At 39.8% G+C, this 16068-nt stretch overlaps 1 protein-coding gene across 1 annotated transcript in view; it reads right to left on the reverse strand.

Moving 5' to 3' along the window:
* LOC134754879 (zinc finger protein 395) overlaps positions 1-16068 on the reverse strand; it is an 89570-nt gene that overhangs the window by 11880 nt on the left and 61622 nt on the right. Inside the window, exons 5-7 of the mRNA XM_063691338.1 lie at positions 2391-2488; positions 834-992; positions 418-505 (exon numbers count right to left, since the gene is read on the reverse strand). Of these exons, the coding sequence (XP_063547408.1) occupies positions 418-505; positions 834-992; positions 2391-2488 (345 nt within the window). The remainder of the gene's footprint in view (positions 1-417; positions 506-833; positions 993-2390; positions 2489-16068) is intronic.

The following is a 16068-nucleotide window of genomic DNA, read 5'->3' on the forward strand; positions in this document are numbered from 1 at the left end:
CTATCGCGAAACAAGAAAATCAAAATTTCGTTATCTATCATCTCTGTCACTCTTGCACATTCGAGCGATAAGGAGGCAAATAGTGAAATTTCGGATTCGCGTTTCCCGGTAGAACCTCTGTAAATAAACCGCCTTGATGCATCGATGTCATATTTTATTATCTCTGACGTCGGAGGTCCAAAAATCGCCATACAAAAAGGGTATTTGGAAGAATCAGCCATGTGCGTTTCAGGGCGATCCTATGAAAATGTGTACCCGTGATCAGAAAGAGTTTATTACATTAGATTACTACAGTTATCTCTATTCTAAAACATTCAGTTTGCTCCTCGTATCTGCTGACTACTCGACTTACAAACATAACAATCACAAGTGCCAATTTGTATATAACAAAAAAGAAATGTAATATCAGCAACTCACCGGAGAGTGTGAGTTGGACCAGGAATGAGATACTGGAATACTAATAGGCCTCGCATTTCCATTATGTAGTGTGGACAGTAGTCCTTGCCTGTAAAAACGGAAGATATCGGTAAAAATTATTGACTTGTTCGAAGACTACTACCAAATACTCACTGTAGGTATCTAAATCTATAAAATTCGTACTTTGAATTTGACAACTTGTGTAGATGGCGCAGTACGGCTCCGTACGTTATGCGGTAATTTTGCTTGTCAAAAGTCGACTTCAGTGACCACAAAACATATGGCAGAGTATAGCGTCGTCTATTTCAGCTCACAAATAGGTAGAGCACAATTTTTTCTTAGACAAAATCTCTATTACAATCAATTACTCTTTGCTCCGTGAAGTATTTGAGTCAGATCAAGTTTGGGTATATAACCTGTAGGAGCCGACTAGCTGGCGCTGGTAGTCAGGGTCCTCGTGCGGTGGGCGGCACATATCTCGGTGCGAGAGCGTCGGCGGCGCGGCCGGCGCCGGCACCTCACGCTCAGTGTAGTAGAACTCCTCCTCGTGGTCGCTCTCTCCTTCTTTCTTAGGGCTGGAACATTTAAATTGTCAGGCGGCATTGTACAGCACCACGGATGATCGAACACATGAACTTAGCCGAGCCGAGGGCAGAGGCGGCCCTTCCCGAATACACACACATAAACGTTTATACATATAAGTAGGTAAATGATGATGACATTTGCCGAGAATTAGCATTGTGCTGATGGCATGTACGAATATATACACAGGCTACGTCGGCGGAGCAGGGCCGCGTTACGTAAGACGCGGGCGGGGTGACCTTGCGCGCGGGCGGCGCGGTACGCGCACAAACAACCTTGTCGTGAAGCCTTGTCGCTTCCGGCTCAGTCCAGGGCCGGCCCTTCATTTTCTACTCCTATATATTTTCTACTCTATTACATTCGATGTATTACTAATAAAAGTAAAGGTCGTACCCACTTTTAAATTGTGTTTATTTTCTCTTTGTCCAAGTGTCAAAATTGTATAAATATATAATGTCACACGTGTTTGAGTCATAGGTACTACCTACTTTTATTTATTCTCCATTCGATGGTAATGATTTTACTACCTTTTTACGGTGAAGGTCGTGAGAAATTGTTGAAACTTGTAAACAATTAACGAATTGCAAATCTACAAGTCTAAATTATATTTTTATCTACGCTTCAACTGAGAATGGTGCTGAGTGAATTAGGGAGATTGTAGCATAGTAAGAGAAGTAATGGCGACATGACGACGGAAATGAGATGGTTGCATCTGTGAAGCGGCAGCGGTGCCGGTGCGGTGTGCGGTGTGCGTTGCGCGCCAGCTGGGCATTGCGCAACGCGGTAGGTATTATTGCACCGTGCGGTCCGTGCGTCAGCGCGCGTGCGGTATTGCTGGGGCACACTGCACGTGTCCAGCCCGACCTTATCAACCATTTATCACATTTTACTAATAGACAATAACATTTGCTCCGACCAAATCAAATGTAGGTATAGCAAATATGTACTTATTAGGACACCGATTTTGTGACTTCTTATTCTACAGTTACGTAGTATAATTATGGGATATAATATAATAATAAATAAATAATAATAATAAATAAATATTATAGGACATTCTTACACAGATTGACCAAGTCCCACGGTAAGCCCAAGGAGGCTTGTGTTATGGGTACTCAGACAACGATATATATAATATATAAATACTTAAATACATAGAAAACACCCATGACTCGGGAACAAATATCTGTGCTCATCACACAAATAAATGCGCTTACCGGGATTCGAACCCAGGACCATCGGCTTCACAGGCAGGGTAACTACCCACTAGGCCAGACCGGTCGTCAAAATATAACTTTGTCTCTTTAAAAATTAAATTAACCTTTACAACTAACTACATTTTAAGATATTACCCAACAACATGTGAATAACAATTCAATTCTTAGGCTTACCCTAAATGCGTGAGTCTGATATGACTTTCAATCGAAGAGCAGGAGTTAGTGATGTACCCGCAGCCTCTCCAGGTGCACTCGAACACTACACTGTTAACCTGGAACAATGACAAAACAACAATTGAAACTTGTTTGCAGTGTTTACACAATCCTCGTGTAATGTATGTAATTGTACTTATTGTTATTACAGGTATATAGCAATACCGTCATGCATCTAGATATGTTTTCTGTAAGAGGAGCGAATGTGATTAGCGCGGTGAGGCGATGAGCAAGTACATTATAATACGGCATGGCAACGATGGAAGCATCTCTAGGTCGCGGCGGCCTTGTTCGCTGCATGCCGCTGCGCGCTACGTTCGTCCTCCTGCACCGGGCACGCGCGCCGCCCACGACACGCCGAGCGCCCCCAGCCCCGCTCTCTGACGCATCTCGTAAAAGCTACATATACCAACATCTACCCATCCTCTGTTGCTCATTCAACTGGGTTACCTACCGTTTTTAGGATCGTTACTGACGATCCGCGTTGAACATCTATTATTTTACCCGGGATATTTGATTCTGTTAAGCGATAGGTGTGTGTAAAAATGTGAATATCGCTCCTCATCAAGCAAAATTGCCGCCTTCTTAAGATGAACCTGAGAAATGCCTTGAAAAAAAAAAGAGAAATGAAACGTGAGGAGTGTGGGCATGAATAATTGCAATATGTTTAAAGCACCTACAGGATTCGCTGTCGAAACGCAGCGAACGACGATAGATCGCGTGATGAGGGGTCGGCGGGTAGCAAACGCTGCTTGCCAAAGATTCTGCAACGACCTTCCGCTCAATGCCACATTATTTCGGCCACCCAGACTGGCCGAGACAATACTATCGCTTTCGCACGCTGAACTGCCTGACATTTGATTTAATGATAGCAAACGCATTTTTTTTGTCGTATCAAGTTAAATAAAACAAAAAGATGTGTATTTTTTTCTATACGTAAGTCGCTAATGGGCAGCGATTGTTAGTCGTTTCAAATCAAATCAACAAACTAATTAAAAAGTGCGTGGCATGATTAAAACTTTGTAGGTCCCCAGAAATGTAATACCTACTACCTACGTCACTTAATTTTAGCAGCGTCACTTAATTTTACTAGTGCGAAAAAGTAGCACCATATGTACTGTAAAAGTATTTTACAATGCATGTGCTCGAAAAGTGCGTTTCCTACGGAGCCATATCATGCGGAAAGTACTACTTTTCCGCACTAGTGCTTTTTGTTTCAATTTTTTTTACAGTACATATGGTGCTATTTTCTCGCACTAGTGCGGAAAAGAGCACTTTTCGTGCATATGTCGAAAGTTTAAAGGGCCATATGTACTGTAAAACGTTGTACGATAAACGTGCGAATAGGTAATTCGCAACTCGTGTCGATTTAAAACACTCCTTTTAATAATTAAACTTATTTGCCATGATATGTTTTTTTTATTTACTCGCACAATGCATAGTAAAACATTGTATGATACACGTGCGTAAAGATGATTTTCGCACTTGTTGCATAAATAGCTATTACGAAACGGCTAACAAAAAAGGAGCGTACATTATTTTTACAGTATTGTGTCAAATACAAAACTATATTCACGTTTTTCCTGTGTAACGAGGCTGGATCAGATTCGCAACGAATACATCAGGGGCTCCTCAAAGTCGCACCCATAGGTGATAAGATGGTAGAGAGGCGTATGCGCTGGTTCGGGCACGTGATGAGAAGGGATGAAGAGTACCCAGTTAAAAAGGCTTTAGCAATCCCGGAAAAGAGAAAAGGCGGAGGGCGCCCCCTAGCTACGTGGTGGACAACCGTATCCAAAGACCTGGAACGGGCTCAGCTTGAAACGCAAACAACCCATGACAGGCGATCCTGGCACCTAAGGACGAGGAGAGCCGACCCCAAATGAAGGGATAAGGCTAGGAAGAAGAAAAGATTCACGTCTTTCCTGTAGACATACCCAAAAATTAAGAGCTATAAAGGTTAATTTTCTTATTTAACCTTTATCTACATGAAAGGTGCTCCTTTCATTTGGATGATAAAATCATAACTTTACAGTTTTGATGAACACACAAGTTTTGTGGACAATATTTAACAGCTTGTGGGCATGTAGCTAATGATTTTATCATAATTATCCAAATAACAGGAGTACCCTTTCATGTGGATAAGGGTTATAGTATAAGAAAATTAACCTTTATAGCCGTTAACTTTTGGGTATGTCTACAGGAAAGACGTGAACATGGTTTTGTGTTTGACCTAACAGTTAAAGTACCTGATGATCATGTCAATGTAATTTAATTAAATAAATATTTTAAGCGATGTTTGTGTCGGAGCGTGAGTCGATTTCGCAAAGACAAAGGCTTTGCAACCTTCGAGGACCACCCTTGGCCACCCTTGGCCGTGGTGGTGTGATCTAGTTCGCGGCCCGGCTGCCCGCGCCCGCGCCCGCGCCCCGCTGCCGCATTACCCCTGACCCGACCTACTTCTGGATGCACTTGATATATGTACCTAAATAGGTGCGCTACCTATACAAATATACATATACTAGTTACATTACCATATAAATGACAACGAAAACGTGTTCGACCTAATTAAGTTTTTATACAGGTTATAATAATATAATTTCAATAGTTTCAATGGGTTGGTACACAATTTTTCAAATCAGAGGATTGTACAATAAATCAGTTCAACAGTAACTTACTCTCGTAGTTACATAGATACCTACTAGTAAATGATAATGAGGTATGTTTACGTACACCAAGTAAACTTCCGCTTGTATCATATCATTTACATTACACATTGCAGTAATATGTAGGTTGCGTGGTTATTAACAATAAACACCTAATGCTCTCTTACTTTATTTTGTATTTTTTTTTTATACAGGGTGACCTTAGCCATTGGACAAAACCTGAAATCCCACGTAGGGTTTCTTCTCAGGAATGCTCTAACGTTAATATTTTTTTAAATTAGAACAGAAGATAAAAAATGAATTTTCGAACAAAAATTAAATCCAATGATCGACAACAAAAGGAAACATACTGTATTAATCATTGGCAGTGTTTTTGACAACTTGTTTGAAAATGTGCGGCAATAATGTCATTTTTCAAGTCAGAATCTTATTAATGTCATAAATAAAAAAGATAATCAATAAGGTCGAAGAAGGTTTCATACTATTTATTACCTCAATAGCTATTAACACATACAGGCTGTTCCAAAGTAATAAAAAATCGTAATTTGTATAACATCACGGTTTAGTACTAAAGCACAATGGATATATTGACTATTTTGCTATTAGTAAGCATTATATAATTAAAAAATAACTACAATACTCGTACATTGGTTGGCAACACAATCCAACAGCAAGCGACGCTCCATAAATTCTTAAATCGATGCAAACTTCTTCAGTTATGTATATGAACCCGCAAATTTCCAACAATATACATAAATTATGGGTTCAGAGCATCATATCTCAGTCTTATTCTTATCGTGTGAGGTGGGGGAGGGGGGGGGGGGCAGCAGCAGCAGCATAACATATCAGTGTTTTACAGAATTGGTAAGTATTTAAAAAAAAACACAAAAAAGCTAAATACACGTCCTGTACAATCACGAAACATCAAGTTAAGAAGCACTGGTTGAATATAGCCCAGTTTACCTTCCCCTTTTAGAGTAAATAGGGCACGCGGGTCAGGAGGGGGGCGGCCCGGGACGAAATCAGTTTAGGAGGGTCTCCCTAGGTGCACCACTGACCTACTTCCACCAAGCCGAGGAAAGCCGACCAGCGGGGTGACCAAATCAGGCCTTAATTTATATTACATATAACTAACACATTTATAATAAGTTAATATCAAATCGAGTAACGTTAAATGTGATTTATCATAAAAACCTATGAATGTGATTGGCAGTCAGCCAAGCATTGGAACTTGTTACTAAGTGATGTTAAAATAACTGAGCGATTCCTTTGTTTGATAGAGAGAACTCATTTCTGCGGCTCAGATGAGTAGCCGTAACATGTAAGTACTCGCGTTGGACTCGATATTAGACGGCTTTAGTGTGGTGCACAGCTTACACGTGTTTGCCGATGTGACTGTGTGCAGTGGCAATGCACTCGTGTGGGTGAGTGCAGCAGTGTACATACACCGGGAGTGGGAGGAGGGGAGGAGGGCAGGAGGGGGCGATGCACGTGTAGCTGTGCCGCATCGGGGAAAACCCTGACACGAAGAGGAAGGCGGCGGGGTAGGGCTTCGTGAGTTGGTAAATGTTAATAGCAATAGCCGCTTTGTTGCAGTCTTTGTTCTTTGTTTATAGAAAGCTTTCAAAATAGGGCCACAACGTACGAAGGTGCTAAGTTATTGGCGTTGTAACGAACACATTTACCTATATTGAATGCGTTCGGAGTTATCTTTATTAAATAAGCATACATTCGACTCTATATCAAGTAGGTATCGACTCTATGTATGTAGGTAATTTGTAATATAATATTAACAGTTATTGCTGCAAATAGTATACATATTACATAGTATGTAGGTGTCTCTTAACAAGTAATAGTATGTTATAAAAATATAAGGTTAGGAATTGTATTTCGATTAGAGATGCCCCGAATAGTGGTTTTGGCCGAATACCGCGAATATTCGGCCCATGTTCGGCATGACATGAGACAATTGAAAAAATACATTTTAAATATTAAATATACTACCTGTTTATGTAGTTTTTGGTAATTTTTATTGTGTAATTTTTCTTTTTAGGTAGGTGCAACAGATATTCGGTATTCGGCCGAATAGTAAGCAACATTCGGCCGAATACCGTATATTCGGCAAAGTGTCCGATGACCGAATAGTTGGAAGTGCCATAAATATTATGTACTATAGGTACATATGTATATGTATACAATATTCCAACGAAGTAAATTGTGTTGACGTTCTATTTTAGTTCATTAGGTAAGCTTAAGAAAAATCTTGGTATGATTAAGAAAATGCCTACAAAGACCAACTTAGTATTGGATTTTAAGTTCAAAATTAATTGTATCGATCGTTAATGTTAATCCGGCCGGTTTTAAGTAGTCTGCACCGATGGCTATAAGTACCTACTCACTAAATTCCGGTTTTATGAGAAATGCTCATCGATGATTTGATGAAACAACAGAATATTTCACAACGGAAAATGAGCTACTAGGAAATATTGCGTATCCAGTCTGTAAGCAGTTTTTATTTCCCCAAAACATATCTCAGCACCGGTTACATAAAGTTCAATATTGTATACGCCGTGAAACCTACGTAAATGTGCCGGTATAAAATGCTGGTTTGTTGTTTCGCCGTCTCTCTTGCTCTACCACAAACACGAAGATGATAATTATTGATTTGTTTTCATTGCGTCTCTTTTTTGCCTACAGACCCGCATAAGCTGGTCTCACGAGTGTGACCTTCTAGTTATTTTGTTCATGTACGTTGTTTACGTGTCATCTCGTTCTAGAACTACGGAGCGAGTTGTATGAGCGTTACAAGTACTTGTAACATACTTACGTAGAGATGGCCAACGCGCCCGGTACGTGTGTGTGTGTGAGACCCGTTGCTACGATCATTTCACTCTAGCGAACTCTCTTATTCCTTTTAAGACATTCCAAAACTTAACGAATAAACCGTCAAAGACGTACACGTATGTTGTATAACTATATACATTTTGTACACAGTGTAACTTATTATAACAAAGGGCATATCTCCTAGGAGTTCAAGGGCTTAGGAAACTTTCGTATTCACCTAAAATATGCTCATTTGCTTGAATAGTCCTTAAATATCAATTCGATACTCATATCACCAACGTGTACCTATGTGTATCTACCTCACTTAATTCCCTGACATTGTTTTATTACCCCAGATACTAAAATTCACACAGATTTCACCAATTTGTTAAATCGCATCGTCATTTTAGCATTTGGGAATTTAAAACTGATCTTTGTCATATACTTTTATAATTAGAGCGAAGTACAAGGCGGGTAACGGGCTAATGGGTAACTGACATCATCATAATAAGTATGTGAACTGCGCAGTAGCGAAAATGTAAATCATTGTTTAATTTCATGATATAATACTTTTTACGCACAATTGAAATGTAGAATAAAAATGGTGTAAAACGGCTTTAGTCCCCGTGTGGTAACTTTGTAAGTAAGTACATAAGTATTGACCAGAGTATAGAGGAATTTGGTTTGTTGACGGCGAGAGGAGCGCTGAAGCGGGAGGCGCGGGCTCACGTGGCAGGTCACCGGTTCGCTTTTCATAACAAGCTTTTCTTGCCGCCCATGTTTACAAACAGACGCACTCGACGCCGGACGAAGTCAAGAAATCTCCGTTATATTTCCGGTTGCCACTCAGTAAGAATAATCTCACCAATTTTATTACTTAGGTACTGTAACTAGTCGAAGATATTGGGTGACAATGACAGCGAATGGCTTGCGATGGAACACAAAGGATTTGTTTCGTGTCTGCATCCGTTTCGCGTAGAGGTGGAGCGAGATACCAACACGCGCGTGCACCCCTGCCCTGCCCTGCCGCATGGCGCGGGCGGTGCATGCAGGTCAGCGAACTCCTACCATCCACCCCGATTAATCGTTTATTTCTCAATTTTATTACGTAATTGACACGCTTTTATTTATATGCGGATACATTAGTTTTTACCTAAAAATATATAGCATTTAAGCCTCACATGGCTAATTATAACTATAAATATTTGCTTATGATTATGAACTGTTAATAAATGATAAGAATTTAACGGTTCGTAAAACATATTTGCTTCTCGTTTGTAAAGCGATATTCTGCAGTTAAAAGAAGCTTCGATAAATATAATTAATAATATATCGTGTATCTCCCAGCTTTGTCGAATTCTCTCCGATGCCTTCCTTGAACCCCTAATCAAAACATTCCCGTTCCCAAGTTCTCATTCGCGACGCGACCCCTCCGCCGCGCCGTTCCCCGCTAAGTAGTCCCGCTACCCGCACCACACTGCATGCCCAGTGCCCACCCTGGGATATATTCGTATCCCACTACGATACGAATATTTAGTCTCAAAGTGAGACGTTTTGAGTGAAGCGCCGAAAAACGACAGATCTTTTCCGATTTTATGAAGAGATATCCCCTAATAAAATTAAAAACAGCGATTAGTTTCGACTGAAAGAAGAAATTTAATTTAATTAAAATTATATGTATATAAGTTTGGTCATGTGGGTTTTAAAGCTTGTTCCAGGCATAGTTAAACCTCTAACTAGGCTTGAGATTATATTTATTAGAAATCCCCTTAATTTTTTTGTCTGTTGAGTAAAAAAAGGAGTGATTTGCAGATAGGTACTTAGTTATGAGTTGGTGATTCAGCGGCGGCGAGACTCGGCCCGATCCGACGGCCGGCGCGGACGCCGCTCTGGATTGGATGCCCACCGCCAGCCGCTTCTGGCTTTGGTCGCTGACCTCAACAGGTTCTGACTTGCTACAATTTCATGTGAATTTTACTTTTTTATCTCATAGGGTTGATGAGGAGCTGTGAAGAATCTTGCATCTCACATCCGTTTTGTTTTTAACCGCCTTCAAGATTTCAAAAGGAGGAGGTTCTCAATTCGGTTGTATGTCTTTTTTTACATAATATTGTCTTCGGTTACCGCGATAGTTACTCATGAAATAAAACTATGAAAACGGATTATATCGCGTGTGTATTATCGCGTGTGTATGTATTATAAATTCAATATACGCGATATAATCCGTTTTCATAGTTTTATTTCATGTCTTTTTTTACGTTTGTTACTCCATAACTCCGTCATTTCCGGACCGATTTTGAAAATTCTTTTATTTGTTTGTAAGTATATACATACAGATTGGTCCCGCTTTTGTCAAAACGCAATTCTGATGATGGGATCCATGAAAAATCGAGGGAACTCCTCAAATGTTTAAGGTATACATATAGTGATTTTAGTATTTTCATCAACAAATCAAGCATTGAAGTCGGTTATTTTTTCCTTAAAAATTATTATTTTAACGACGTATCCTTGATTTCATAGAACCACAACAGTGATTAAATATTATTTTTTAAATATAGTTATGCTATTTAAAATCCAATGACGTAGTAGCCTAAATAACGCAACAGCCCCTAATGTCACCTGTGAAAGCAGATTTAGTTCTGTATTGTGTCCTTTAACACTTATTTATCCATGTACCTAAGGGTCCTAAGGTATGTTACATATAACTGGATATGTTTATCAATAATACTTAGGATGCAATTACTTTACAGTATTTACACTCGTAGCTATAGCACTATAATAAAATATCATGATGTAGGATGTGGGATCTATGGTGAGAGACCTAAGCTCAGAGCTAGCGTCAGCATGGTCACACAGGCCTCAATTTTCCAGGCAGAAGTCTTCGCCATCAACAAATGCGCGGAGATCAACCTGGATAGAAACCTAAGGCACCAACATATCTACATCAACTCAGACAGCCAGGCTGCTCTGCTGGCACTAGATTCCCTTGAGTCAAACTCAAAACTAGTCCAGAACTGTAAAAAAACCTAAATGCACTGGCTAACTCCTAAGTTATACTTCAATGGGTACCAGGGCATTCCGACATTAAAGGAAACGAAGAAGCGGACGAACTTGCTAGAAAGAGCGCAGACACACCCCTGGTCGGCCCAGAACCGTTCTGTGGAACCACAAAACGGGATGCATATTCTCTGCTCAGCAACTTAGCAAAGTTGCTAAGGAGCTTCTAGGACTCAAAAGACACAAAACCTGCGCGGTGACTAGAATACTGACTGGACACTGCAAGTTGAACAAACACATGTTTCAAATAGGAAAGAAACAAGATCCGACATGCAGGTTCTGCCAGGAGTCAGAGGAGACTGCAATGCACATTCTCTGTTCCTGTGGACCACTAATGTCAAAAAGAAGTACCTACTTAGGGCGGCACGTACTGCAACCCTATGAGGTACAAAACATTACGGCCCAAAGAATCTGGAATTTTCTGGATTCAACGGCCATTAGTAATGAGCTTTAAATGGCCGTCACAATAGATCACTGTTTGGTCGACGTGACACTTAAAGGCCCATAACGCCCCAATAATAATAATAATAAAATATCATTGGGATGCAAAGCATCTCAATCAAGTAGGTATTTGATTTTTAAGGTTCGTACCCAAAGGGTAAAAACGGGACCCTATTACTAAGACTCCGCTGTCCGTCTGTCCGTCTGTCACCAGGCTGTATCTCATGAACCGTGATAGCTAGACAGTTGAAATTTTCACAGATGATGTATTTCTGTTGCCGCTATAACAACAAATACTAAAAACAGAATAAAATAAATATTTAAGTGGGGCTCCCTTACAACAAACGTGATTTTTTTGCCGTTTTTTTGCGTAATGGTACGGAACCCTTCGTGCGCGAGTCCGACTCGCACTTGGCCGGTTTTTTTAATTAGTAGGTGCATTCTGACACTTAGTTTGTAGAAAAATTGTGTAGAAATTAGTGATGCGCCGTTTTCAAGAATGTTTTAAGTTTTATATGGCAAATACTCTCGTGCGAGAACGTAAGTATAATTCCATACTAAATAAAGTACGTACCCGAGAACGACACAAAACTAGTCAGATTATGTACAGTCCGTGTGTCTGTTCTGTGTGTATCTTGCTAGGTCAGTGAGCTAGCACAGTACACCTGCCTAGTTGCCGGACCTGATGTGCCAGCGTGGGCTCTACCAATAACCTCTCCCTGTTTAGTGGGTCGATCATTCAATGAGATTTATATATTAGCTAAGCGGATATTACAAGCTAAGTACAGTTATGCCCTTAATAATGATAGAGATGTAGTTTGTTTTGTTTTGCAAATTTACCTTATGTTAAGTATTGGGGTTGGGAGTTTGTTGAACCACGGGACTAGTCATTAGATATCGCGTGATGAGGCCGCCGCGCTCGCGCCGCTCTGTGCCGCGCCGCTGCCGCGGCGACGGGGATCGCCGCCGCATATTTGTCACTCACTAGCGGTCACTTCTACGTACCTTTAATCGTTATAAAATAAAACATAATACTTGTTTTTAACTATTCGCACAGTTTGAAATAGGACCACAGCATAAACGTTGTATGGCTTAGATATTATTGGTAAACGATGCAATTTTGCGTCGCAAGTAAAAAATAACGTATCAGTAAATCAAAATTATTGAAATAACCGCTTGTATTTAATAAGACTACTCAACAGACACATATTACACATATTATAGTAATATCATAAAATTTAACTAAACCACCTTTAACAGCCACCCCGCTGTGCCCTAAATGTTTTATTACGAATAGACTAAGCAGAAATAGGCAATCTGTGATCCTTGGAGGTGTAGAGAAGAGTGTAAACATTTGAACTGTCAAGAACGGGCAGTGCCCGGGACGCGGTGTCATTGCCCTGTCGATGCTGTTTCAAAAAAAAAAGCGTTGCCTTTTATACGCAACCCAGCGCTTCGTGCCTCGTGCCGCTGCCACTACATAAAGAAACGCATATCAACCAAGTCTCCTAGCACAAGTAAATTTTAATAATCATGACTTCCACTTATGTGGTACACGCGTGTTTATGTTTAATAAACCTTTATAAATGTTTTGTTTTATTTAAGCTGATTAGTGCGTGTAAATTAGAATGTAGTAATAAGAATAAGTAAATAGGTAATTTACTCGTAAAAGTGTTCTTTATATACTGAGGTCGCATTATTTTGCCCATAACAAAATCATCGGTCCGCGATCAGGTATTCGAGGCTGGTCAATGTCTTCTTGGGCAGTGCTTTGACCGCATGGACCGAGTCAAGGCCGTCAGGATAGGTGAACTTTGTGGCGACCGCATGCGAAATACCTAGTGAAGACTAACTATGTTTTGTGCTCTATATTTTATTTGTAATTATAATTGTGCAACAGAAATAAATATGTAGTTGGATAATGTTTGTTGTCAGTAGCATTAGGTAAGGGTTAAGATAAAGGGAGCACCGTCATTGGGGCGTTGACCTGTAGAGTGAGACAGAGCGACAACAAAAATGAAGTTGAAGCGTACCCCGGAGCGGAGGGGAGTCCGGGGCTCTAGCGTCGCCACGGACCGGCGGCGCCACGCGGCACGCGGGGCTCCTCTACGCACAAGTAACAACGGGGTTCTGACGGTTAAGGTCTTTATAGTCCTACGTGATACTATGACGCACTTTGCTTACTTACACTGGAACACTTTGTTCGGAACTTACATAATATGATTGAAGAGTGTTTGTGCATAAAAAAACAATTACTAAGTTGAATCGTTGACAAACGTATAACAATTATAAAAACCGGCCAAGTGCGAGTCGTACTCGCGCACCGAGTGTTCCGTACTTTTTAGTATTAGTTGTTATAGCGGCAACAGAAATACATCATCTGTGAAAATGTCAACTGTCTAGCTATCACGGTTCATGAGATACAGCCTGGTGACAGACAGACGGACAGACGGCCAGACGGACAGCGGAGTCTTAGTAATAGGGTCCCGTTTTTACCCTTTGGGTACGGAACCCTAAAAAGTATTTTACTACGTTCGGACCGTACAACGGTTGAGTGCAACGCAATAGCTATTTACCTAAGTCTAATTTCACGAATTTTCGAATGAATGCATGCAAAAACTAGCAGTATGATGATTATTTGCCGCTACTGTATAAATATTGTAGTTACAATTAATATGATAAACTCATATAACTTAAATATTAAAGAATTAGACTGGCTAAATGTAACATGAAGTAATACTGTGTTTAGAATGTACTCAGATGAATCGCTACGTGACGTGTTTAGGGAAAAGCGCTTTTTGACACATTATTACTTATTTATATATTAGAATTAAGTCTATTTGTAAAAAATCACCCTGAACATTTCACAAAGCGCTCATGCAAAGATAATATTAGATCGCAATATAAATATAATATGGTACTTCCGAGAGTTAGCACTTTAATATATACAAAAAGCACATTCATATCCGCTATTAATGTCTTTAATCATCTGCCTAATGAAATAAAAAGCCTCGAAGGAAATACATTTTAATAGAAAGAGTCTTCTATAACCTAAAAGAATTTTATAACTCTGTAAACCTAAATGTATATTAAAATTTAGTTTAAGATTACTTAGTTTAAGATAAAATAAATTGTATGCCCGAAAAGGGTAAAACTGTTGATACCCATAAAAAATGTACCTAGCTATACTTCTTGGACCTACACAGTTTGAACAATAAATGTTTCTGATTTCTGATATAAATGGATTCGTATTCGTAAATTACAGAAGTTTAAATATATATATATATTTTAAGTGGTAAAGTTGACATGCAAAAACATAGGTGTTTTTACTTAAATACAACGCTTCTTGCTAACGAGTGTATTGAACCCCTGCATGTGGCTCGTCAGCGGAATAGATGTAACCTATTTTCTTGATTGCCCAACGCCATCCATACTAAAGGCGACTTTGAAATTAGGTCCTGCCACTTCGGTTGGCACATCTTCGGCAAAAATACTTTGAGTACTTGTCTATTCAGCTGTTCTCCTCTACAGGTCGCATTTCTCAACTCAACCGATTCTCGTGAATTTTGGTAGGCAAGTTCGACAATTAAATCAAGGATTTTTTTCGAAAATTTTCATAAATAAGAGGAGCCATGGGGCTTCGTGCGAAGTGCATGTTGGGGGTAAGTAAAGCGATCGCAGCGCATGCGATGGTAAAAATTGGCAAGGATAACTTCTGAGATATTCATTTAAATTGTATGGTGTAAGGGACCATTGTAATCTGTATGAAATGCTTAATGTAACTAACGTATTTAATTTGATAATTATTAACACTGTATCCGTGTAAATAGCTTTGCAAATACCACATATTATGAAATCTTTTTGTGGTAGATAAGAATGGGTATAGTAAGTTATCCTTAAAAGATAGACATACACCATCGCAGACTTTTTTGTAGACCAATGAAAGATCCGAGAGACCGATGCAGCGTGATTTTTTTCTCACTTCATTAGCAAATATTCAACAAATTAACACAAAACCTTAACAAATTATACGCCTTAACCTTCCTCAAGAATCACTCTATTCATAGGTGAAAACCGCATGAAAATTCGTTCAGTAGTTTTCACTGAAATTATTATGATTTACTTACTTCGCGCTTAATAGTTGTGACAAAATACGGGCCTATAATTGCAACCGCTGTGTGGCGCTGTCGTCGTGCACGGTCCCAATATTTGAATGATGAATAATTAAAATTGTAAATAGACAAATCGGTGAGAATACATTTTTTCAACACACTTGCTCAAACCGACGTTTTTATTCCACTAATTTTTGGCTCATAATCCTAGATATTAAACACGCGTGCTCTTTCAGTGTATTATTCCACTCGTGCTTTTTCATTATATTATCCGACTGAGTTAAGAAGCTAACTGATTGCTAATAATATGCATGGAAAGGGAGCCTTCTTTAATTGGTCGGACTGGGGGGCACGGCGCGCGGCCCGCGGCCGGGGCGAGGGGCGGCCGGCAGTACGAGTATGACAGATGAAACACAATACTGTTTTAACTATTAAAATTTCATTAATATGAAAGTTTCTTTTTTTTCTCGCAAGTGTGTTGAAAAGCTCGCTTACAGCTCGCGCGCACAATATCGCCTCGTGTGTAATGACCAACTTAGC

The sequence above is a fragment of the Cydia strobilella genome, chromosome Z (assembly GCF_947568885.1).
Source record: "Cydia strobilella chromosome Z, ilCydStro3.1, whole genome shotgun sequence".
In the NCBI taxonomy this organism is placed as follows: domain Eukaryota; kingdom Metazoa; phylum Arthropoda; class Insecta; order Lepidoptera; family Tortricidae; genus Cydia; species Cydia strobilella.